Source organism: Salvelinus fontinalis, chromosome 35 (genome assembly GCF_029448725.1).
Source record: "Salvelinus fontinalis isolate EN_2023a chromosome 35, ASM2944872v1, whole genome shotgun sequence".
Lineage (NCBI taxonomy): Eukaryota > Metazoa > Chordata > Actinopteri > Salmoniformes > Salmonidae > Salvelinus > Salvelinus fontinalis.
This window is the reverse complement of record NC_074699.1, coordinates 26,157,931-26,183,508: the sequence shown is the minus strand read 5'-3', so window position 1 is coordinate 26,183,508 and position 25,578 is coordinate 26,157,931. Positions and strand designations below refer to the sequence as shown.

The 25,578-nt window shown below is 40.3% G+C and overlaps 1 protein-coding gene across 1 annotated transcript; it reads left to right on the top strand.

Annotated features, from left to right (window-relative positions):
• The first annotated feature begins 1,567 nt into the window (after window positions 1-1,567).
• On the top strand, window positions 1,568-24,181 carry LOC129834635 (vesicular glutamate transporter 2.1-like). Its single transcript, XM_055899809.1, has 12 exons — window positions 1,568-1,649; window positions 3,813-4,068; window positions 4,615-4,733; window positions 6,578-6,692; window positions 12,103-12,190; window positions 12,325-12,411; window positions 12,972-13,114; window positions 17,641-17,790; window positions 17,969-18,101; window positions 18,287-18,397; window positions 19,928-20,055; window positions 20,185-24,181. Exons 1-12 carry the CDS (start codon window positions 1,576-1,578, stop codon window positions 20,524-20,526), a joined length of 1,746 nt encoding a protein of 581 aa, XP_055755784.1. The 5' UTR covers window positions 1,568-1,575; the 3' UTR covers window positions 20,527-24,181.
• The last annotated feature ends 1,397 nt before the right edge of the window (window positions 24,182-25,578 follow it).

Below are 25,578 nucleotides of genomic sequence, written 5' to 3'. Positions count from 1 at the left end.
TCAATGAACAGCATTCTCACATAGATGTTCCTTTTGTCCAGGTGGGAAGGGCAGTGTGGAGATTGCATCATCTGTGGATCTGTTGGGGCGGTATGCAAATTTAAGTGGGTCTAAGGTATCTGGGAGGATACAGGCATGACAATAGCAGCCTATTCATATCAGAAATAGTTCAAATCAAATATCATGGTTTAAATATATATATATATATATATATATATATATATATATATATATATATATATATATATATATATATATATATATATATATATTATCACGTTTTCATCCCATCCAGTACGGCATGTAAAATGTAGTGTACTTCGAGGATGTCTCACTGGCCTAATGCAAAAACCTGACAGGAATTATACTAAGTGCCCGCCAGATGGCGTCAGTTCCCCAATCCATTTATACTGTATTCACATTAGGTAGCTGCCAGTTTCTTTAAGAATTTCCATGTGTCTCTCAAAGGTGTCTGGCTCTTACATTTTATTATTTCACAATGACCCAATTTCAGAATGAATTGTGGTGGAACCGCAAGTCTCTTGAAATATGTAAAAAAAAAAAAAAAACGTTGATCTATCCTTTGATGCTATAGTTACAGTAGTGTGTGTGTGTGTGTGTGTGTGTGTGTGTGTGTGTGTGTGTGTGTGTGTGTGTGTGTGTGTGTGTGTGTGTGTGTGTGTGTGTGTGTGTGTGTGTGTGTGTGTGTGTGTGTGTGTGTAAGGGGAATCCAGCCCTCATCTGGTTTCCATAGCACCGCCCTCCGGAGGATAAGACAGTATTTTATGTAGGCTCCATGTAAACGTCATGCCTGATATAAAAACAAATATTGGGAAAGGTTGTAAAACAGAAAATGACTTACGTTTGTATGTCACCACGCATAGCCCTCACACTTTGTAAGGTTATGATTTCCAAATGCAATCAAACCCTCTAACCGTCCTTTCTTATTCCAGCCTGAACCACTCCCTAAAACAGTCGATTACAGTGTAAAAACAATAGCTTTCTGGACAGTAGGCTATATTGACTATTGCTCTGGTGATCAGTTATGGGGATGCGGCGTGCACCACGCGCAGATAGTGTGCACGAGGCTGTCGCTGACCTTGGTGCTGAACAGCCAGAGGTTCTCGCGATGTCAGAAACGCTGGCGCTCTCCACTGAGACGCGCGCGCCCAGCTCTGTGGTTTATAGAAGCAACTCCACACACCGCTTGTTCCCGCTTTTACTGGTTGTTTCTTGTTTTAAATTATATGGATATCACCGTAGACGCTTCTAACGTTTTTCTCTTTCGTTCGCTTTAGGAATTATCTGTTGATTTTCATTGGGATGGCATTGCATGCACTTGTACGTGAGGCGAACGATTAGTTTGTATGGGGAATGGGGAATCAGAGCTCATCTGATTTCTCTCATATGTAGGCGTTTTTACAGCGATCGACGCGTGATAGGCTACAGATCTTGTCTGTTTTACTTATCAAATAATCAGATACATCGCTTGCTCCACCGGTTGGTTCGGTCACATTGTACTGTAACATGAAGCTTAAACAATAGACATTTTTTAGAAAAACATCAAATTTGGATATGGAGTCCGTCAAGATGAGAGCCAAAGAGGGGATAAAGGAATTTGGGGCGAAGACCCTGGGACAGATGTACAAGTAGGTGTTGAAATTCTGTTTTATATGCAGGCTAGCCCATGTTTAAACATAGGGCTGGTTCTGATTTCTGTATTTTCAAGTGATAGGCCTACAATATGGTGGTGTAATATGGTGGTGTAATGGTAGTAGACTACTGTACGTTCCTATCCTATGCCGAGAAGTGTGTTACTTTTATCTCAAACAGCTTGCAGTCATGGTCACGCCTCTAATAGACGTAGTGGGAAAATTATGCATAACCTCGTGAAAGCGCAGGAAGGACCTTGATGCATGTGGAAAAAGTCAACAATACATTAATGCATTAAACAGATAGCTGTGAAAAGCATTTGCCGTGAACTAGCCTAGTATGTATGCGATTAGATACAGATCCACGGAGTGTTATCTTCGTTTGCAATTGGCTTGTAATATTTTAAATATTTTACTGAAACCCTCCAACAACTACAGGAGGTTATCTCTTTCATTATTTACCGGATGGGTATCGATTTATTGCTAGTAGCCTAAACGTCTAGCTGATTTGTCTTGCTATGTGGCAAGGGCTTCATGCATCAAAGCTGGGACCGAGAGACTGAAAAACAGCTTCTATCTCAAGGCCATCAGACTGCTAAACAGCAATCACTAACTCAGAGAGGCTGCTGCCTACATTGAGACCCAATCACTGGCCGTTTTAATAAATTGATCACGAGTCACTTTAAACAATGCCACTTTAATCATGTTTACATATCTTAAATTACTCATATCACATGTATATAATGTTTTTAAACCGTCTATTGCACCTTGCCTTTGCCGCTCGGCCATCGCCCATCCATATACTTACATGTACATATTCTCATTAACCCCTTTAGATTTGTGTGAATTAGGTAGTTGTTGGGGAATTGTTAGATTACTTGTTAGATATTACTGCACTGTCGGAAGTAGAAGCACAAGCATTTCGCTACACTCGCATTAACATCTGCTAACCATGTGTATGTGACCAATAACATTTGACATCTATTCTGATGCTTGTAGTTGCAGCCTAATGTCAATCAATGTATTGTTGAAGCTCTAAATGAATCTATTTCGTTTTGGTTAGAATTTTTTTTCGATTCATTGTTGCTTCCTTCGATAGGCCTATTTGGATTCAAAGTCCCATTTTAAACTTAGGTTGTATGAAATAACAGTTACGTGTTGTTGCGTTAAAAATACGTATTTTTCGTTCGGCATAACGAAATGATCACATTAATGTAGTTCATGTAAATTACACATAATAGTTTTGATATTCCAAATGTATATTCTAAACAGGAGTGCATAATTAGCTATCGTCAGTGTTATAGTACCGTTGTGAATAAGATAGAGAGTTCTTGTAATTTTTTCCTTATGGCGATTTTACATCATTTTTTTAGGTATAGGCCTAATACTGTAACTGTAGCCTAAGCTTTATTTGTGCTGATTTTGGCAAACGAATTAATTGTGCATATGGCCAATAACGCATTTGAAACCGCAGGGTGATTGTTTGCCTGGAGAGATGAGCAACTGCCAAATCCGTGAATGCAAATGAGGGTGAAGGTGAGCGGTTGCTGCAATGCGGTGGAGGCATCTTCATTCGCTTCTTGCTCCAATCTACGATGCTTTTTTTGGCATTCGATGAGATTGAACCTGGTGCCGCTAACATACAGCGCTATTTTCTATTAATAGTTGCTCAATTACCTTGCTAAAGTAGACTTTTCGTTTAATGAAAAAACTAAAACATTTTCTGGATCATGTTAGTTATCATGTTCTGAATCATGTTGGTTATCATTCATCAAATAGCGCCCCCAGTCGTTGGGGCGAATACACTATCCTCATAAAACAGCGGATTGAATAGGCATAGATATGTAATGTAGACCTAGATAACCTAACAAAATGATGTTTCAGTACGCTATCCGAAGAAGATGGTTTTATAATATAAATTAGTCTCCTTCCTTATTTTCAATAACTTTTACATTTTAAAGATTTTTATTGGACTTGATGCAGGCTATATTTTGAAGACTGTATAGGTCTAGCATTTAACTTAATTACGGGCCTGAATTTTTGCAACACTAAAATGCGTTTATTATTCATAACATTCAAATATCAAACATAGGCTAATCCATTAATTTGAGGCTGATTTTCCGACGAAATTGGATGACTTTTTTATCTGGCTGTTTGAAGGGTGATGGAGAAGCGACAGGGAACTGGTGAAGTTATCGAATTAACAGAGGATGGCAGGCCCTCTGAGGCCCAGGAGAAGAAAGCACCCCTGTGCGACTGCACGTGTTTTGGGCTGCCCCGCCGATACATCATCGCCATCATGAGCGGTCTAGGCTTCTGTATCTCCTTCGGCATCCGATGCAATCTGGGCGTGGCCATCGTGGGAATGGTCAACAACAGCACGATTCACAAAGATGGGAAGATCATCATCACAGAGGTGTGTGTGGTGCACACTTTACTGACGTCAACATCATTTCACCGCCCTCCTGCTCCATAATTTGTCGTCCCTAAAAATAGTCCAGATGTTGGAGGTCTCCTAATCTTCTCACACTTGACTTGACCTTATATTGAAAATAAAAAATAAGAAAAGGCAGATACAGAACATTTCCCTTCATGTATTGGTTTCATAGCTAGATGAATTTTGTTCCATGCTTTTTCAGTGCAGCCATAGTAGGTATGCCACAACCATAAACCATTGTATTCCACAATAACACAGCATTTAGCATGTGTGTCCTACACATCGTGTACCGTATATGATAGTAATGATTATAGCTCACATTTCTGCTACTCACTATATCCCTATTTCCTGTTATGATATGAGACCTTCGGCTTTGGTTATTAAGGTTATTATACGGCTTTATACGTTTTGTGAATTATTGTATTGAATTATAATGGAATTATATATGTGAAGGGGATTTATTACGATGTTCCATCGATTGTGTATTGTTTATTTTATTGTCTTTGTTTTTATTTCACTGGAAAGAAAGCAAAGTTCAACTGGGACCCAGAGACAGTCGGTATGATCCATGGTTCGTTTTTCTGGGGCTACATAGTGACGCAGATCCCAGGAGGGTACATATGCTCGAGACTGGCAGCTAACAGGTAGGCCTAAATTCATTCATTATTTTTACAAAAGTTCGTATTCCTTCTCACAGTCTCAAATGCGATATATTCGTTATTATTCAATTGGTAACTAAAATGCATCACTATTAAATGAACGACCCTCAAGAAAAAAATGAAAATAGGTCCGATTTATTTTAGTCATCAAGAGATGTACCCAATATGTAAGATCCGAGCAACTGTGATGATGACGTAGATGTAGATTACTGAAGCCTGGATATATTATCGGTTTTCAACGTATTATTATCACACCTTTTTCCGTCAAAATAAATTATGTGATGAACGAATTTTCAAACAAAATCAACATTTTAATGATCTGAAAATGTTGCAGACACAATGGCATCCCACAAGGGTTTAATTGGACGTTGCAAATCTTTATGACAATTCGACCTTTATTGTAAATGAGAGGGAGGATTTTGCAGGCTAGTATTGCGACCCAAGGTTTAACAGACAGTAGGCCTAGTAACCAGTGTGACTGCAATGGAGAAGGCCATTAATGGATAATTAATTTGGGAGGGAGCGACTCAGCCGCTGACGCTGGCAGGGCTATTGAGATTTGACGGTGTCGCTCCGGTCCACAGGGCTTTCTGCCACCTGTTAATGAGGTCTCCGGGGGGAGCCGTGTCTAATTTGCTGCATTCTGGGGGCATGGCGACCAGCCCGGTCCTCGTCGCCAAAGGCTTACTCACGCTCATATGCACGGTGCACACTAAACATGGCTTATAAATAAGGTTTAGGCCTAGCTTAAATGAGGCATGAGCAGCATTTAAATATAGGATATTATAATAGGACATCTATGTTCAATTACTATATATTTTAGTGGGTCTTTGGTCCACTGTTCATAATAGTAGTGTCCATAATTGGTGATCGCAATTTATACCCTGAATATACATGAAGAAAAACAATCAATTTGGCATCATAATATGTTTTGTTTAGTATATACAATATTATTATTTGTTGAGCGGGCTATTTAAATATACACGATGTATTACATTTGTATAATGTAGTTTAATGTATAACATGTTTATTGTCTATATGCTTTCTTGATTGACATTGAGATTGTAATCGAATCAACCTGTCTCGTGCCAGAGAGTTGCCTCAATCGGATTAGAGTTGGAGCGTGCGGGTGGGAGGGAGGGACGGGGTCTCTGGGTGTTTACAAGACGTGACAAAAATAAAGAAAATAGCACGTTTCGTGTTATTCATTAGGGATTGCCTCCACTGGCTCAGCTGCGCTCAAACCAATGTCGTCTGCTGTCGGCACTCCCTGTCATCACGCTTTCATTTATTTCTCCAAATGAATTATTACTATCTGACGTAAATTGAGAAGTTAACGGTGCACTAGCCAATGCTTGACATGAAAAAAGTCTTAAATATTTAAATTATGCAAGAAAATTATCTATATATTTATTTTGGACGTAAGATTGGCCCTTTGATTAGAAGAAGAACAGCAGGCCGAATATAGGCTTTATAACCATTAAAAAATGGGATAGAGAAATTACATTGAATAGCCTATTTGAATAAGACTAACTCCATTTCGATAGTAAGCCAGTAAATGAGTGTGGAATGTGATATGTTCGATGGGTCCCTGCTGAATTTAGCCCGGATGGCCATAAAAAAAATCAGAGATTAATAAATTTAACATGAAGTCAATGAGAGGCCTAGGCCTAAACTATTTCTGTTTTATGCTTTGAAGAATAAATTGGCCAAGACATAAATACAGCTTAAATAAATCACTAGGCCTACTGGACACATTGTTTATCAAAATGATGTATAGGCCTACGACATACGATATATGCAAATTAGTATATTTCTGTTTCTTTTAGGGTTTTCGGTCTTGCCATTTTCCTTACCTCGACGCTCAATATGTTAATCCCCTCGGCGGCACGGACGCATTATGGACTGGTCATCTTTGTGAGAGTATTGCAAGGGCTGGTGGAGGTAAGGAGTTCTTTCATTAAAAAGTCTCATTTCTGGAGAGCTATTTTTTATATGCAAATTGTAATTAAGATTGAGTATGCTTATCCTGTCAATAGCACAGTTTTCGAAAACAGACCGTTTTCCTTTGTGGCATTTCGATTATGATTAGGCTACAGTATGTCAGAGGCAATGGAATAGAGACAGTACAACAGCCAGAATGCACCCTGGGGAAATGTGAGACTGTTGTATTGATCTGCAGCTGGGTATTTGTTGTGGGAGAGTCCCCTCCTTTGTCTGTTCTAAAAAACATGTTCTGCGTTTTTTACACAAAAATGAACTGTAGTTGTACAGGCTCTGGTCTTGTCCCATCTTGATTACTGTCCGGTAATATGGTCAAGTGCAGCAAAGAAAGACCTAGTAAGCTGCAGCTGGCTCAAAACAGAGCAGCACACCTTGCCCTTAACTGCACATGCCAGTCTTTCCTGGTTGACAGTTGATGAGAGATTAACTGATGATCAACAGATGAAAATTCCAGATTGTCTGCATAATCAAATAACATACAGCTCAGACACCCATACATACCCCACAGGACATGCCACCAGGGGTCTCTTCACAGTCCCCAAGTCCAAACGAAATGCCGGCAAAGCACAGTATTATACAGAGCCATGATCGCATGGAACTCCCTTCCATCTCCAATTACTCAAGCAAACAACAAAATTACTTTAAAAAAATTATAAAACAACTTCTCATGGCACAATAGGGATGGTGGAATGACACACACACACACGCACGCACGCACGCACGCACGCACGCACGCACGCACACACACACACACACACACACACACACACACACACACACACACACACACACACACACACACACACACACACACACACACACACACACACACACACACACACACACACACACTCTCTCTCTCTCTATCACACTCTAACACACACAATCTATACACTCTAACACACACAATCTATACACTCTAACACACACAATCTACACACACATTATTCTTTAGTTGTATTGTTTATATATATTTATTTCTTAATTTGTGTGACTGTTCTTGTCTATCAGTGTATCAATGTTTTCCCACTGGGCACAGATGGCAATTTAACATCGATTCCTTGTTGGTTCAATGTAATTTCATTGAAATGACGTGGAAACAAAGTTGATTCAACCAGTGTGTGCCCAGTGGGTTGTTACTTGACATGTTTTATGTTTTTGTGTGGGCCCCAGGAAGAATAGCTGCTGCTTCGGCAAAAGCTAATAGGGATCCGAATAAACCAATAAACCTGCTGAAACATATCTGCTCTGCTCTCTGGTAGTAACACCACAGTTAGGAAAATGCTGGTCTAGCCAGAATCATATTCCCAAAGACAATGTGCTGATATATCAGCAGATCAGGAATCCACTGTCCAGTAGGCATAGTGAAACATGAGATGTTGGCAGTGGCTGCCTTGTACAGTAAAACATGATGCCATGTTGATACTGAAGGGCAGGCTACATTCACAGTGTCATAATAAAACATATCCAGCTAAACCGATCAGATGTGGAAAAAGTACTCAAATGTCATACTTGAGTAAAAGTAAAGATACCTTAATATTAAACGACTCAAGTAAAAAGTGAAAGTCACCCAGTAAAATGCTACTTGAGTAAAAGTATGTTTAGTGAGTCCACCAGATGTGAGACAGTAGGGATGACCAGGGACGTTCTCTTGATAAGTGTGTGAATTGAACCTTTTTCCTCTACTGCTAAGCATTCAAACTGCAACTAGTACTTTTGGGTGTCAGGCAAAATGTTTGGAGTAAAAAGTACATAATCTTCTTTATGAATGTAGAGAATTAAAAGTAAAAGTTGTCAAAAATATAAATAGTAAAGTAAAGTACAGATACCCAAAAAAACTACTTATGTAGTACTTTAAAGTATTTTTACTTAAGTACTTTACACCGATACACCATCCTGGCACCAGAGATAACCATTGAGAATCATTTTGAACACCATAGATGGAATTTTAGATTAATACTTTATTGTCCATTGTCTTGCAGAGAATGGAAATGTGTATTCATTCTCACAAGTCTCATTACTAACTACTTTCAATGCAATAATTCTCTTAAAATAATTGTCTATAGGCTGTGTTGGCTGTGAGTGATAGAAATAGGATTCAAATGAATGTCTTGTGATAATGAAGGGTGTAATTCAATAACGACAGCACATCTATGTGTTTGGCATTGATGGCTGAGGTGAGACTGGACCAGTAGCTCCCATCTGGGCACACACTGGTTGAATCAATGTTGTTTCCACATCATTTCAATGAAATGACGTTGAACCAACGTAGAATAGACGTTGAATTGACGTCTGTGCCCAGTGGGTCCTTGATTTGAATGAGCCATCAGGTGACAAAGGCTAATCTGGTTATGTCTTGTTTTTGTCTCTGTAAGGAAAGGCTTCAGTGTTTTGGGTATATTCAGTAAATAGAGCAATATTAATTAAGTTGGGAGTGGTACACATTCCATGAGCTTGCAGGAGGACCTAAAAGTGATTCATATATAGTGATCTCAGATCAGTCCAGTGGATAGCTAGGATAAATCTCCTCCTAGCATGTCCATGCAGATTGCATTTTCAAATAGCACACTCTGTTCCAATTAGCAGCTAATGAACATTTAATGGCAGCAGCATTGTCAGTGTTATGAGAGGCTCATCAGTTTGCTCAGAGCACTGCGTCTCTTATTAATGTTAATCAAAAAGGCAATGAAGAGAGTATGTTGGTTTTTGTTTGTGATCATATTTGATTTACAACCATGGCAGCTCATATCTAGTAGTATCATCTCTTGTGATTGTCAGCTCAGTGCAGGCACATCTATTATCAGTATGTCTTATGTTTACAATTTCTCCCATTATTCTGTGACAATCTGTTTGAAACCATCTATTTGAATAACACAGTTCCCTACATTTAGTCTTTAAAATGGTTGTGTGCAACCTCGTGTTTTAATTTTAGTTTTTTTATATGTATTAATCATTTGGGCCAAAATGGGGGAGGTATTTGAAGGACGTGAAGAAAGACTAGAAGACAAGGTTAAGATGACAAAAGAATGTTGCATTTTACCTAATGAATCCAATAACAGGTGGTACTGTAACACGTTACTCTATATCTCAGCTAACCCGTTAAGGGCGATAGACTGTAACAAGGCTCAAGATTCAAGGCCTGCCCACTGGGCACACATTGGTTGAATCAACGTTGAATTGATGTCTGTGCCCAGTGGGTGGTTATTTCGTGTTCATAAATGTTTAATTTTACCTAATGAAACCCATAGCGGGTGGCAACTAACAAAAGGCTTTACAAGGATAAGAGATTACATGTTACCCCAGGAAAGGTAGCCTATCAGTTAGAGCATTGGGCCAGTAACCGATTGGTCGCTGGTTCAAATACCCGAACCGACAAGGTGTCAATGTGCCCTTGAGTCAGGCACTTAACCCTAATTTGCTCCAGGGGTGCCGTACTACTGGATGGCCCTGTAAAACTGTACCTATCAGGTATGTGTGACAAATAAAACATACAGTACTAGTCAAAAGACACACCTACTCTTTCAAGGGTTTTTCTTTATTTGTACAATTTTCTACATTGTAGAATAATAGTGAAAACATCAAAACTAGGAAATAACACATATGGAATCGTGTAGTAACCAAAAAAGTGTTCAACAAATCAAAATAGATTTTAGATTTTAGATTCTTCAAAGTAGCCACCCTTTTCCTTGATGAGAGGAAAACTCTTGGCATTCTCTCAACCAGCTTCATGAGGTAGTCACCTGGAATGCATTTCAATTAACAGGTGTGCCTTGTTAAAAGTGAATTTGTGGAATTCCTTTCCTTCTTAATGTGTTTAAGCCAATCAGTTGTGTTGTGACAAGGTAGGGGTGTTATACAGAAGATAGCCCTATTTGGTAAAAGACCAAGTCCATATTATGGCAAGAACAGCTCAAATAAGCAAAGAGAAACGACAGTCTATCATCACTATAAGACATGAAGGTCAGTCAATGGGGAAAATTTCAAGAACTTTGAAAGTTTCCTTGAGTGCATTTGCAAAAACCATCAAGCGCTATGATGAAACTGGCTCTCACAAGGACCTCCACAGGAAAGGAAGACTCAGAGTTACCTCTGCTGCAGAGGATACATTCATTAGAGTTACCAGCCTCCGAAATTGCAGCCCAAATAAATGCTTCACAGAGTTCAAGTAACAGACTTGCTTGGGCCAAGAAACACGAGCAATGGACATTAGACCGGTGGAAATCTGTCCTTTGGTCTGATGAGTCCAAATGTACGATTTTTGGTTACAACTTCTGTGCTTTGTGAGACGCAGAGTAGGTGAACGGATGATCTCTGCATGTTTAGTTCCCACCATGAAGCATTGAGGAGGAGGTGTGATGTTGTGGGGGTGCTTTGCTGGTGACACTGTGATTTATTTAGAATTCAAGGCACACTTCACCAGCATGGCTACCACAGAGTGAAGGAAAAGCAGCCCACAAGTGCTCAGCATATGTGGGAACTGGTTGAGAGAATGCCAAGAGTGTGCCAAGCTGTCATCAAAGCAAAGGGAGGCTACATTGAAGAATCTCAAATTGAAAATCTATTTTGATTTGTTTAACACTTTTTTGTTACTACATGATCAGATATGTGTTATTTCATAGTTTTGATGTCTTCACTACTATTCTACAATGTAGAAAATAGGAAAAATAAAGAAAAACCTTTGAATGAGTAGGTGTGTCCAAACATTTGACTGGTACTGTATATTAAAAAAAAATAAGAATATTTTTTAACCCATTGTGTGTGGTAACTGTAAAAAGTCTATACTTAGCTTTACCCCAGGATACCAATTATTAAGGGCGGAACCTATAGAAACAAGGTAGCTTTATTCACGTCAGGGGAATTCAGAGGAACACGGTTGCTATATTCACATCATGGGAAATTAGTGAAAAGTGTCAGCCTATTTGCAACGCACTTCCTTGTTATTGTATTTCCATTGCTGTGTGTTTCACCTGCATTCAGTAGTCTATGAATCACATGATTATGAAGGCATAAATGTATGAAAGCGTGTAGACTTATTTACAATGTATGTAGTTCTGTCTTGTGATGTACTTGTGTACATGTATTTTGTCATGCTTTATGTTTTGTGTGGACTCCAGGAAGAGTAGCTGCTGCTTTAGCAGTAGCTAATGGGGATCATAATAAAATGCTAAATACTAAATGTTAAGCAGTGTTGCTAGAATCCATTGCTATTGCCACAAGGAGCAGGATGATCAGAATTTTCTGGCCATCTTATTCATTATATCTTAAGAATAATAGCAGCAGTATGATTTACTTTGAACCAGTTACCTACTCTTAGTTGCTCATGGTTCTGTGGTGTGTGTGACCTACCCAGGGAGTGACCTACCCAGCCTGCCATGGGATCTGGAGTAAGTGGGCTCCCCCTCTGGAGAGGAGTCGCCTGGCCACCACCTCCTTCTGTGGTAAATATTATTTTCAATAGTATCTTATCTGTCACACTATGGTAGTGAAGCAAGAGGTACAGTAGTTGTACTTCCTTTGTCTATTTAGATTTCCTTTTTCTTCTCTTCCTCCTCTCTACCATTTCCTCTTACAGGTTCCTATGCTGGTGCTGTCATAGCCATGCCTCTAGCAGGAATCCTGGTGCAGTACTCAGGCTGGTCCTCTGTGTTCTATCTCTATGGTAAGATAGAGTTCCATGGCGATGTTATAGCTTCCGAATGTAAAAAGCATGAGCTGATGCACACCCATCCTGAAGAAGGGCCGAAATGTTGGTTAGGTTTACCCACTAAATTGTTGGGAGCATATATAGAGTTTTCCACTTTCTTTCTATCTTTTTATATAGCTTCCAAATTAGTTTTTTTAAACATTTTTTAAAATCATCATCACATTCTAACCAACAACCTATTTGAAAAATGAGTATAGTACATCTTCTTCAGGACATTGTAAAGCTGGTTGCTGATGCTTTCAGACCTCCAGACCATTGATATCTTCCCAATGTTTTGGTGTGTCTGTTCTCCAATAATTTCTAAAAGATCAGGCTGCCTGTTCAGAATGTAATGTTATTGTATAGGCCAATCTAAGCTTTTCACATGTTCACATACAACAATGACACAATTAATACACATTTACAATAGGGTTTCTGTAGCTTTGCTGCTTGGTTCCCTAATGACTAGAAGATATACATAATCCACCACCCATATTTTATTTATCCTGTGTAACAATCCCAATATCATTGTGCAGGGTGCTTTGGGATCTTCTGGTATGCGTTCTGGATCCTTGTGTCGTATGAAAGTCCTGCTGTGCACCCTACCATCACCCAGGAGGAACGAGTCTACATAGAGGAGAGCATCGGGGAGAGTGCCAAGCTCATGGGCCCTGCTGAGGTGAGGGACAGGGCTTGAGGTTGGTTGAATAAAAGTTGTTTGAAAGGTTTCAAACAACTTTCACTCAACTAACCTCATGCCCTGCTTCTCTGTTTCAGTGAAATAATCCAAATCTGTGTGAAAGTTTGACAAAGTTTTTTAGTAGGCCATTACATTTTCTGAGTGATATTATGCCAGAGTTCTCAAAGTCTTCAAAGTCCACTTCTCCTCAAATCGATTCCTATGATATTAAATTGGGAGATGATGCTATGCCCCACTTCCTACTCAAGCTTGTTTTGATCTCTGCTCCCCTGAGGTCTCATGCATAAACAGTGAGTATGTCCAAAATATACCACAAAGTGTGCATGCGCCAAAAAAGTTCACATTTCTAAAAAATATAACTTGAGACAATGTGCTAACCTATCCGTAAACTTTAGACCATGCGGATGCACATCTCACATCTCTGAAAATCTATGTGTTTAATTTTTTTAATCTAACATATAGACATAGGAATCTTTTCCTATTTATTTTATTTTCATAACCATTGCAGAATAAATTCCTCACCTTTTCTTGCCATGACAGGTTCATATTCTTGAAGTAGCCATACAACAAATTACAATGCGCATCTCTCATTTAAGTGGACCTTGTAGCCTAGTAAATATATAGGCTATATACAGCTGAAGTCGGAAGTTTACATACACCTTAGTCAAATACATTTAAACTCAGTTTTTCACAATTCCTGACATTTAATCCTAGTAAAAATTCCATGTCTTAGGTCAGTTAGGATCACCACTTTATTTTAATAATATGAAATGTCAGAATAATAGTAGAGAGAATTATTTATTTCAGCTTTTATTTCTTTCATCACATTCCCAGTGGGTCAGAAGTTTACATACACTCACTTAGTATTTGGTAGCATTGCCTTTAAATTGGGTTCAGCGTTTCAGGTAGCATTCCACAAGCTTCCCACAATAAATTGGGTGGATTTTGTCCCATTCCTCCTGACAGAGCTGGTGTAACTGAGTCAGGTATGTAGGCCTCCTTGCCTGCACACACTTTTTTCAGTTCTGCCCACAAATTTTCTATGGGATTGAGGTCAGGGCTTTGTGATGGCCACTCCAATACCTTGACTTTGTTGTCCTTAAGCCATTTTGCCACAACTTTGGAAGTATGCTTGGGGTCATTGTCCATTTGGAAGACCCATTTGCGACCAAGCTTTAACTTCCTGACTGATGTCTTGAGATGTTGCTTCAATATATCCACATCATTTTCCTTCGTAATGATGCCATCTATTTTGTGAAGTGCACCAGTCCCTCCTGCAGCAAAGCACCCCCACAACATGATGCTGCCACCCCCGTGCTTCATGGTTGGGATGGTGTTCTTTGCCTTGTAAGCATCCCCCTTTTTCCTCCAAATATAACGATGGTCATTATGGCCAAAGAGTTCTATTTTTGTTTCATCAGACCAGAGGACATTTCTCCAAAAAGTATGATCTTTGTCCCCATGTGCAGTTGCAAACCGTAGTCTGGCTTTTTATGGTGGTTTTGGAGCAGTGGCTTCTTCCTTCCTGAGCGGCCTTTCAAGTTTCTGTTTCCTCCAGCATCTTCACAAGGTCCTTTGCTGTTGTTCTGAGATTGATTTGCACTTTTCACACCATTCATCTCTAGGAGACAGAATGTGTCTCCTCCCTGAGCGGTATGACGGCTGCGTGGTCCCATGGTGTTTATACCTGCGTACTATTGTTTGTACAAATGAACGTGGTACCTTCAGCTGTTTGGAAATTGCTCCGAAGGTTGAACCAGACTTGTGGAGGTCTACAATATTTTTTCTGAGGTCTTGGCTGATTTCTTTTGATTTTCCCATAATGTCAAGCAAAGAGGCACTGAGTTTGAAGGTAGGCCTTAAAATATATTCACAGGTACACCTCCAATTGACTCAAATGATGTAAATTAGCCTATCAGAAGCATCTAAAGCCATGACACAATTTTCTGGAATTTTCCAAGCTGTTTAAATGCACAGTCAACATAGTGCATGTAAACTTCTGACCCACTGGAATTGTGATACAGTGAATTATAAGTGAAATAATCTGTCTGTAAACAATTGTTGGAAAAATTACTTGTGTCATGCACAAAGTAGATGTCCTAACCGACTTGCCAAAACTATAGTTTGTTAACAAGAAATTTGTGGAGTGGTTGAAAAACAAGTTTTAATGACTCCAACCTAAGTGTATGTAAACTTCCGACTTCAACTGCATATTTCAAGTTTTGCAATCCCATAGGCAGCACGGTTTATAATATATGGTAGAATTGAACAGGTAAGCAGTTGATCTTTTACATTGAAGTAGGCCTATGTTGGCGATTGTAATACACAACATAGTCTCAGGGCAATCTCTGACACGCTGACACTCTATTTAGTATGGTATGTTACGTTACGTTAGCCTCCTGTGACCCGGATAAAATTGTTTGGGGTCTAAAAATATGGTTATTTATATTTTGTTGTATGTGCAAAATTGTCCTCTGTACCGGTCATTAGGATGTAAATATTACAAAATTGATATTACAGTCAATGGGTAAAGTAGATGAAAAACATAGTTGCAGCATGTGGGTGTCCACTATAGAGCACATTTTTTACAAGCTCTTGTTTAGCTCTTATTTAATGTGAAAAAAATATTACAAGTCCTGACAACTCACTATTCCTGAGAAATCCACTTACTAGAAACAATTTGAATATCAAACTCACAAAAATTATAATTTATAATTACACACACTTCTTTTCAAATTACCATAAAATGTGTACATTTTGAACGACATCCATTTTTTTTAAGAACCAGGAAGATAAAGTTGTCAAGGTCACACCCCCACATGTGATATCATTGAAAAGCCCATAATGTCCTCTCAAAGGGACAACAGGTCTTAATACAGTGGCTTGTATGGACTTAGAGATACGGACCAAGAACTGATGAATTGCTGGGTCTCAGGAGGTTAGGTGCATTATGAATAGAATAGCGGTCGTACAATATTCTATGAATTAGAGGATGTATAGTATCATACATCTTACCCAGTCGTACAATAGCATACGAATTGGATGACGTAACCTATCAGACATCTTGAATGACGTATAGTATTGTACGTCTTGATCTGAGACCAGGTTGCTTGTTGCACCATAATAACAAAGGAAAATTATGGAGAATTTATGTTGGCGGTTAGGGGAACTAATGACAAAAAGTTAGGAGAACTAAAATGACAAAGTTTACGTGAATTGATGTAGCTGGTTAGGTAAATTGGGTTAGGAGGGTTAGGAGAAGGGTTAGCTAAAATACAAGAGTTGTCCCTGATGCGATTTGAACATGCAACTTTTGGATTGCTAGTCTGTCGTGGATTAAGACGTCAGCATGCTTCAATTTGGCTGGTGCCTAGCCAAGCTTGGCCAAGTGAACCGATTGAGTGTGCTCACATACTACTTTAAAAGTCCTTCGTTTGAAAAACGAGAAAAAGCATCAGTAGTGCTGTTTGGCCATTTGGAGATGCCATAGCCAGTATACGCTTCCTTAAAATAGTCCGAATTAATCTAAGATAACTCAAGAAATTGTCATTTATTTTCATAGTCGTGCAGCTTTGCACATGACTAGGATGTTTGGTGCAGTATTTTTTTGCATGAGGACGAGTCGTCTCTCGATGAATGACAGGCACTTCGGCTTTCAACTTTGGCTTGCCTGGCGAAAATGTTTTGTGTGCCCAAACAGCCGAAAAAACCCTTGCCAGTCCACAATGAAGAAAAAAGTCACAAAATGTCATCAAAAGATATGCACAAACTGTTCCGAACTGTTTTGGCCCACCAATCCTCCCCGACCAACCTCCCTACTTTCACTTATGTCCAAAGCAACTAGACCATTAGATACAGTACGTCTTGGAGGTGCTCAGAAATACGTAAAGTATATTCCATATGGCTCTGAGGCCAGGTTGATGTACTGCAATAGATGGGGGGTTTTCCGAGTAGACAATGTTTCAGAATTTGTAGGCAGACCATCGTAAATAGGATTGGGGAAAAGTCGATGCAAAACATTGTTGAATTCAAACTTTCTGCTGACAGGTCAACAACAATTTGCCATTGTTTTCTCTTTCAGAAACTGACACTTCTTTTGCCAGCTACAGCATAAATTACTGCAAAAGATTAAAAGATTCTGCCAACACAGCAAATAGACCGGTAGCTTATGTAAAATATTTGACAGTATGGGTAGCTACAGTATTGCTGTGTGATAGGAGTGTAACATCATAGCCTATTTCAACTCAGAGCCTATAGGAAGGAAGGACATAGAAACCCAATGATATAATGATAAACTAAATATTGAACAACAATTAATCTTTTGCATAGAAGTGTGGGCTGTAGCATTTAGCCTACTTTTAAATTGTTTCAAATATACAATAAATCTTGCAGAATGTGGGGACAGGCACTCTCTATAGGCTGCATTTATGTTTTTCTCGCTTTCTCACCGCTGCTACCCTTTCACCGGTAACTCATGTATTTTCCTCCCTTTTGCTTCATCATAGAAATTTAAGACCCCCTGGAAAAAGTTCTTCACCTCCATGCCTGTCTATGCAATCATCGTGGCCAACTTCTGCAGAAGCTGGACCTTCTACCTACTGCTTATCAGTCAGCCGGCCTACTTTGAGGAGGTGTTTGGGTTTGAGATAAGCAAGGTGAGACCAGTGGAGCGTTCCCAGGATAGGGCACCAGCCTAGCCAAACAGGGTTGCTGGGGTATGGTACTCGAGGCCTAGGTGAGGGATGTGTGAAAATGTTGTGCTAGGCTCTAACTGACGTTAATACCTTTTAATACCTCTATGTGGATGTTGATTGCAACTGTTCCTGTCCTCAGGTTGGCATGGTGTCTGCCCTGCCCCACTTGGTGATGACAATCATTGTGCCCATTGGAGGGCAGTTGGCTGACTACCTACGCAGCAGGAACATCCTGTCTACCACTACAGTCAGGAAGATCATGAACTGTGGAGGTGAGAGAGCCCCTTCAGCACAGTATGTACAATTATATTAAATGTGTTTGATAGAATAGTAATGCTTTTACACTATCTGTATGATCGTGATACAATGACTTTTTGGGACTGTAATTAAATTGCGACTGTGATGGCCCATAGCCCCTGGGTTACTGTAGCATGTGTGTGACTGTCTGTCTCTGCAGGGTTTGGCATGGAGGCTACGCTGCTGCTGGTGGTGGGATTTTCCCACACCAAAGGGGTGGCTATTTCCTTCCTGGTCCTTGCTGTGGGCTTCAGTGGATTTGCCATATCAGGTCAGTGTCTGTTAAACACATGGCATCAGAGAGTCTGCTAGTATAGATCACAACTGCCTGTAGGATACTCCTCCTTTACTCTTTGTAGACAGAGAACAAATCTACCAACTACACGTAGATTCTGTCTAGAAAGGCCACTATTTATAGCATGAATCTTGCCATGGAGGCAGAACTGAGTGATTTCCTCTAGATGAAAGATCGAAATTGGCTATATTGTAAAAATTCAAGAAAACACAACATAGCTTTTTGGTCTTAATTTAAGGTTAGGCATTAGGGTTAGCAGTGTGGTTAGGGTTATTTAAAATCAGATTTTATGATGTTGTGGCCTTGCCAGCTAGTGACAACTGCAGAGCTGCCTCCAGAACAAGATTAATGATGAAAACTCCAACTTGCCTATTTATCGTTCAACAGCCACCGATGTGGTCTAAAAAGGACGTGCAATCAGCATTATCCAGTTACAAAGGGAACAGGGTCGATTTCTCACATTTCTCAAACATCTATTCCAGCTGAAGCTTGTGGCCGCAAGGCAGACCTTGGTTTTCTACTACTCATTTTTCTTGGGCTTTCTCCTGGAGTATTTAATAATTCAGCACAAGTCCCAGAGGAGCTGCCATACAGGCTGGCTGTGTGCAGCTACAGAGGACACTCAGTGTGGGGGAGGAGATTCGCTGGCTAGCTACTCCCTTTGCAACAAGATGGCTGCATGGGGCTTTGTTTTTCATCGCAATTTCATTTCCATTACATTTATATTATGTTTGGGTTATTTCAGTAGTTTTGATACATCCACGTACTAGCACTCCGTTTCAGGGAGACGTGTTCTTCATTAAAGAAAAAAGGTAATTACTATTGGTGGTTTTTATTACCTACCAAGAATGAGCAAAAGCTCTATAGAGACCGTAAGGGCTAGATCCTATCAGATCTGCGCTAGCCGACACCCACATAGCGGTTGTTTTGACGGTGTCTGAGGTGGAACTGTGTTAGAGCTGTCAAATCGACAAGCGGCTCCTTGCGTCAGCTTATCGCGGACATTGCCATTGGATGCAAATACGAAACCAACCGACTTCATAATTCAACTTTATAATTAGAAGTTCATGCAGCCGCGTTACAAGTTCAAACGCTCGAATGCGTGATGTTTTATTGTCTGATAGGCTATGAATCCCCCCATCCAAATTAACATTAAAACCTGCATTAGCCTACACGTTCTATTGGCGTTTTGAACTTCTAACGCAGTGGGGATACTAAGGAAGGGAGTGGTTTGTGACACAAGAGCAGCCACTCACCTATTTGTTAGTTCATACCGCAGTTACACATCCAACAAAAGTCGCTATGCGGATGTCGGCCAACGTGGTCTGATTCGATCTGATTGAAACGAGGTCTAAGTTATAGTGAAATCAGTTAAACCACAATAACTATAACAACTTGTTTTTATTTAATCAAGTGCTAATCAATTGTTGTCTTAGAGATCTGTCTTATAGAGAGTAACTTCACACTGAAAACCTTGTATTTCATTCTGAACGTTCTTTCCATCAGGATTCAACGTCAATCACTTAGACATTGCTCCACGCTATGCCAGTATCCTTATGGGCATATCTAACGGTGTGGGCACCCTGTCTGGCATGGTATGCCCATTGATCGTAGGTGCCATGACAAAAAACAAGGTAAGACATTCTGTTACCCTTGGAAAGTCCATAAAACATTATGGTTAAACGTAGATTCATTATCGGATAGAACTACAATTCTCTGTGACTTTGTATAAGACACTTTATATTCCATCTGTCCACATGAAGACTCGAGAAGAGTGGCAGTGGGTGTTCCTCATCGCTGCTCTGGTTCACTACGGGGGAGTCATCTTCTATGGCATCTTTGCCTCTGGAGAGAAGCAGCCGTGGGCCGACCCAGAGCTGACCAGCGATGAGAAGTGTGGCTTCATCGATGAGGATGAGCTGGCAGAGGAGACGGGCGACATCACCCAGAGTTACGGTGCCCTGGGCGGCGGTCCGGCCAAAACGTACGGTGCTACTACGCAGAACGGGGGCTGGGCTAACAGCTGGGATAAGAAGGAGGAGTTTGTCCAGGAAGAGGCAGAGGGAGGGCCGTATGGCTACAGGCAGGACCAGGACTACTCCTAGAGACAGCAGACTCACTGACCATCAAACGGTAGACTTATTTTGTATTGTTCACCAGTTTAGACGAAACAAGTCAAAAACCAAACAAAAAAGATAACAATCCATTGTTGTATGTTTGCACAAATTCAAATCATAATTTCAAAAGATAAAATTTGTTCAAAAGATGATTTTATTGTACAAATAAAAATAATAATATAGAGATGTAGCACATCAAATTACCAGATCTATTTGTAAATGTAATATGCATATAAATTATAGATATATTTATTTGGAGTGCAATTGTGTGTAAGTGTGAACCATTTCCACCTCATCAATCTGAGCTTCTTCATTCTGGAGAAGCCTGTTATGTACGATCAGACAAGATTTAACTGGCTTCCTGGATCATCATGCCTAACTGGTTCTTATTACAACTCCTCATGAGCCAGCCATTGCCGTGTAAAAGAAACATGTCACTGTAAAAAGGGGACTTAACCAGGAATGAGACTGTATGTCTTAGGTTGTACAGTATCTCTTCTGAATGCACTGAAAGTAGTGTCCTTTTAATGCATAATATAATTATCTTTTTTTATTATGTGTTTGTATAACTGTCTTTAACACAGAGGCATAAAGATACAATAATGTTTTGAAGAACGACATAACACTTTCGCCAGCTGATGTAAAAGTCTCAAGATGCATATGAAAGAAAAAAATGACGAAGCGTTGCTCACGTGTTTACAGTGCCATTTTGAGAGCTTGGGACTATATGGTTCTATCTGCATTTTCCCCCAAAATGGAGTTAGTGACATAGCCTTGTTCTGTTCAATGTTCTCTACCTATATACCCCAATTCAAGTTGTTAAGTTCAAAAGAATGCAAGATAAAAATAGCGGACACCATTCAAACCAATGAGGATTCGGAACTTTCAAGCCAATTATCTGTAATGAACACGACAGAGAGCTGGTTTCAAGCGCAGGGTGCAGCAGGTGTTTAATTGTAAAGGACCACAGGAAGAGGCAGGTAGCTGGGTCCAGGGACAGGCAGAAGGTCATACACAGGGGGTCCAAAAGGCAACAGTACAGGCAGGGAAAAGGCTAGTAACGTCGTCCGGGAGATCAGGCAGTAGGTTGATAACAGGAAATCCGATGGGCTAAAGTACAGGCAGGGAATAGGCAAAAGGCATCCTTAGTGAGGCAGGCCAAAACTATCATACACGGGAGGATTACATTATGGGAAAACCAGCACTCCCAATAGAAGTGTGTCACAAAACAAACAATACCTCACAATGATGGGGTGCAAAGAACTGAACTAAATAGTGTGTGATAATGACATACAGGTGTGTGAACAGGTGATCAGAATTCAGGTGATTGCGATCTGGAGAGTGAGCTGCGTTCAGGGGATCTATGTGTTTGAGAGTGTGAGTTGGAAGCAGACATTACATTATCTAAGAATCATCTTTTTGCAGAAAGAACCTTATAGTCCCAAGCTCTCGATTTCATGCCGATAACAATGTTACATCTTTTGTTAAATGTTTATGATTGGAGGTTACAAACATTCATAACTCAGTTATGTAATTCTTATGATCATTATGTCAGTTTTATTGTCTGGTCAATTCAAGTCATTTCAAGGCATTTCAATGAGATTTGTTGTTGTTTAAAGGTAAATGTTTGTCTGAGGTGACTAAAGAAATAAAGCTATGATGTATAAGAGCACATGGACAATATAAAGAAATTCTGCCCGGCACTATCAAGGGCCTGTGCAATGCAGAGAAAGACCAGCCAGCCAATCCAGAAGTAGCCAATCAGTATATCTACTGTACAGACAGTCCGTCAGCAGGAGATATGTTTTGTTAATGAAAAGGGAACTGGGATAGTGATCCAGATAGACAATGTTGTTAAAGAAAACTATACCTTGCAGTCCAGGAGGACAATTAGCCAAGTTGGTGAGTGAGATTCATATTACATCTACTTGTAAAAACATTATAGCATTACTGAATTTAAAAAAACATGACAGTATAGCTGTTACTGCCTATGTAATGTATGTCACATTGAACGTTTACCATTCCTAAAAGAGTAGGTAGACAATCAAAAGAGCAGCAAGACATGATTTAGCCAGTGTGTATAGAGTGGGAATGACCAGTGTAGAGATACTGGGTTCCAGTCAATGATTTATATATACACTCGATGATTAACAGGGGCCTTGTTTAGAAGCCACCGTGCATCCATCTTGGCACTCCCGCACATTGTAAATAAATATTTTGGAAGCTATAGAAATGCATTTATTATTGTATACATTTGTTTTTGCCACGTTTATTCTATTACATAACATTTAATGAATACTTTTAAATAATATTATGTGAGCTAAAATTTGATTTTAAAGATATAAAAACATTTTCCTTAAAAGTATACTTTTTTGAAAGTTCTAACGTTACTGTCCCCAATACAACAACAAAAAATACTTAAATACATACAAATTTTGGCCTATAAACATTTAATTAAAAAACTGTAGAATTCCATTCATTCCAGTGGACCACTGCTCCTACTGGGGAGTGCCAATATGGCTGACCGGTGGCTTCAAAGCCTCTCATTGGCCAGTAGATAGCATCAGCAATCCAGGGTTTATATACATCATTGGTTTCAGTAGCGTGTCAGGGACCTAAACCTGCTTTTCACTGTCTGTCTGTGGATACCTAAAGTCAGCACTTCACAATGTATTTATGGAAATGTATTTATGCATGGAACAAAGCCGTAGTCTAAATGTTTTAACTTTTTATTTCTTTCACAAAATGCATTTTGTCTCTCAAACTGTTACTAATGTGTCAATTTCTTTGCACAATTAACCAAAGGTAACGTGTCAAGCTGGGTTTGAACAGGAGGGCTATATACTAAGGGAATTGCTGGACATTGCAGTGAAGGCCTCTGTAGGCCTCTCCAGGTGGCGCTAACCATACTCAGTGTACAAAGCAATAAATCCATGGTAACAGTTGTTGTCAACCATTGAAAAATGTAAAACACTAGCATATGTAACTAGAGCATTTCTTTTACGTTTCAAGTCGTGTTTTTTGTGATATCAAATATAGAAAAGAACAAACACAAGTACTTGTAAATATAAAACCTATGTAGTTAGATTCCTCCACACAGCTCTTTGACATGCTGATAATGCAAGGAGTTTGTGAGGGGACTGCTCACCAGAAGAGAATGATAACGTGGGCCATTCCTGTGACATGGATGATGTCCTTCTCCATATCTCTATGGTTCCACTCCTGTTGGTGTCTGCACATCCGTTGTTGTTCTGTACAGTTTCCAGTGGTCGTTTTGGAGGGTTGTGCTATTGTTCCGTTTTTTCTCTCTCTCTCTCTAAACCCTGTTGGTTTGATTGATGTGTGTTCTGCCAGTGGCTGGACCCCTATTGCCCCCTTAACCATCTGTCTCTAACTACCTAAACCCCTTCCACTGTTGCAATATTCAATGACGTGAAGATTGTCTGTAAAGGTGATCTAACATTTACAAAAATGGCAGATGTATAACATGAAGTAACGGTACCTTCTTCCTGTTTTGTGCCTCTGAGTGAAGTTACAGTGTGATTCTATGGCTTATTTTGCTGTGTCAATGGAGAGATTTGTTGATGTCAAAATGAAATGCTCTATATATCCATTTTATAAAAAAACGAATGAACAAACATAACTTGTGTCTGTATTTGTGTGAACACATCCACAATCGTACAGCTCAGTCAGTGAAGTCTGTATAGGCAGATGAAGAAGCCTGGCTTTAAGTCCAACTGCGATATTTAGGATTCCAAAGGAAAAAGTGGCAAATGTGTCTGTCACGCCCTGGCCTTAGTATTCTTTGTTTTCTTTATTATTTTAGTTAGGTCAGGGTGTGACATGGGGAATGTTTATGTTTTGTTGGTGTTGGGTGTTTATATGGTAAAGGGGTTATGGGGTGTAGTATATGGTTTTGTGTTGAATGTAGATGTCTAGCGTTGTCTATGTTGGTTAGTTATCTAGGAGAGTCTATGGTTACCTGAATGAGTTCCCAATTAGAGACAGCTGATTTCGGTTGTCTCTGATTGGGAGCCTTATTTAGGGTAGCCATAGGCTCTCATTGGTTGTGGGTAATTGTCTATGTAAGAACGTTAGTAGCCTGTATGTTTGTGCACAACGTTTGTAGCTTCACGGTCGTTTTGTTATTTTGTTGTTTTGTTAAAGTGTTTTTGTGTCGTGTTCATCTTCGTGTTAAAATAAAAGAAGATGGCATATTTTCCAACTGCTGCATTTTGGTCCGTTAATCCGCCACACGATCGTGACAGAATTACCCACCATAGGACCAAGCGGCATGGAAGGCGGCAACAGGACCTACCCACAAAGGATTTCTGGACATGGGAGGAGATACTGGATGGTAAGGGGCCGTGGGATCAACCTGGAGAATATCGCCTCCCTCGTGAAGAGCTGGAGGCAGCGAAAGCCGAGAGGAGGCGATATGAGGAGGCAGCACGGAGACAAGGCTGGAAGCCCGTGAGTACAACCCAAAAATTTCTTGGGGGGGGCCTTAAAGGGAGTGTGGCGAAGTCAGGTAGGAAACCTGCGCCTACTCCCTGTACTTACCGTGGAGAGCGAGAGTACGGGCAGACACCGTGTTACGCAGTAGAGCGCACGGTGTCTCCTGTACGCGTGCATAGCCCGGTTCGGTACATTGCAGCTCCACGTATCGGCCGGGCTAGACTGAGCGTTGAGCCATATGTCATGAAGCCGGCCCAACGCATCTGGTCACCAGTGCGTCTCCTCGGGCCGGCGTACATGGCACCAGCCTTACGCATGGTGTCCCCGGTTCGCCTACATAGGCCGGTGCGGGTTATTCCACCTCCCCGCACTAGTCAGGCGACGGGGAGCATAGAACCAGGTAAGGTTGGGCAGGCTCAGCGTTCAAGGGAGCCAGTACGCCTGCACGGTCCGGTATTTCCGGCGCCACCTCCCCGCCCCAACCCAGTACCACCAGTGCCTCCTCCACGCACTAGCTATATGGTGCGTGTCTCCAGCCCTTTACCACCAGTGTCTAAACCACGCACCAAGCCTCCTGTGTGT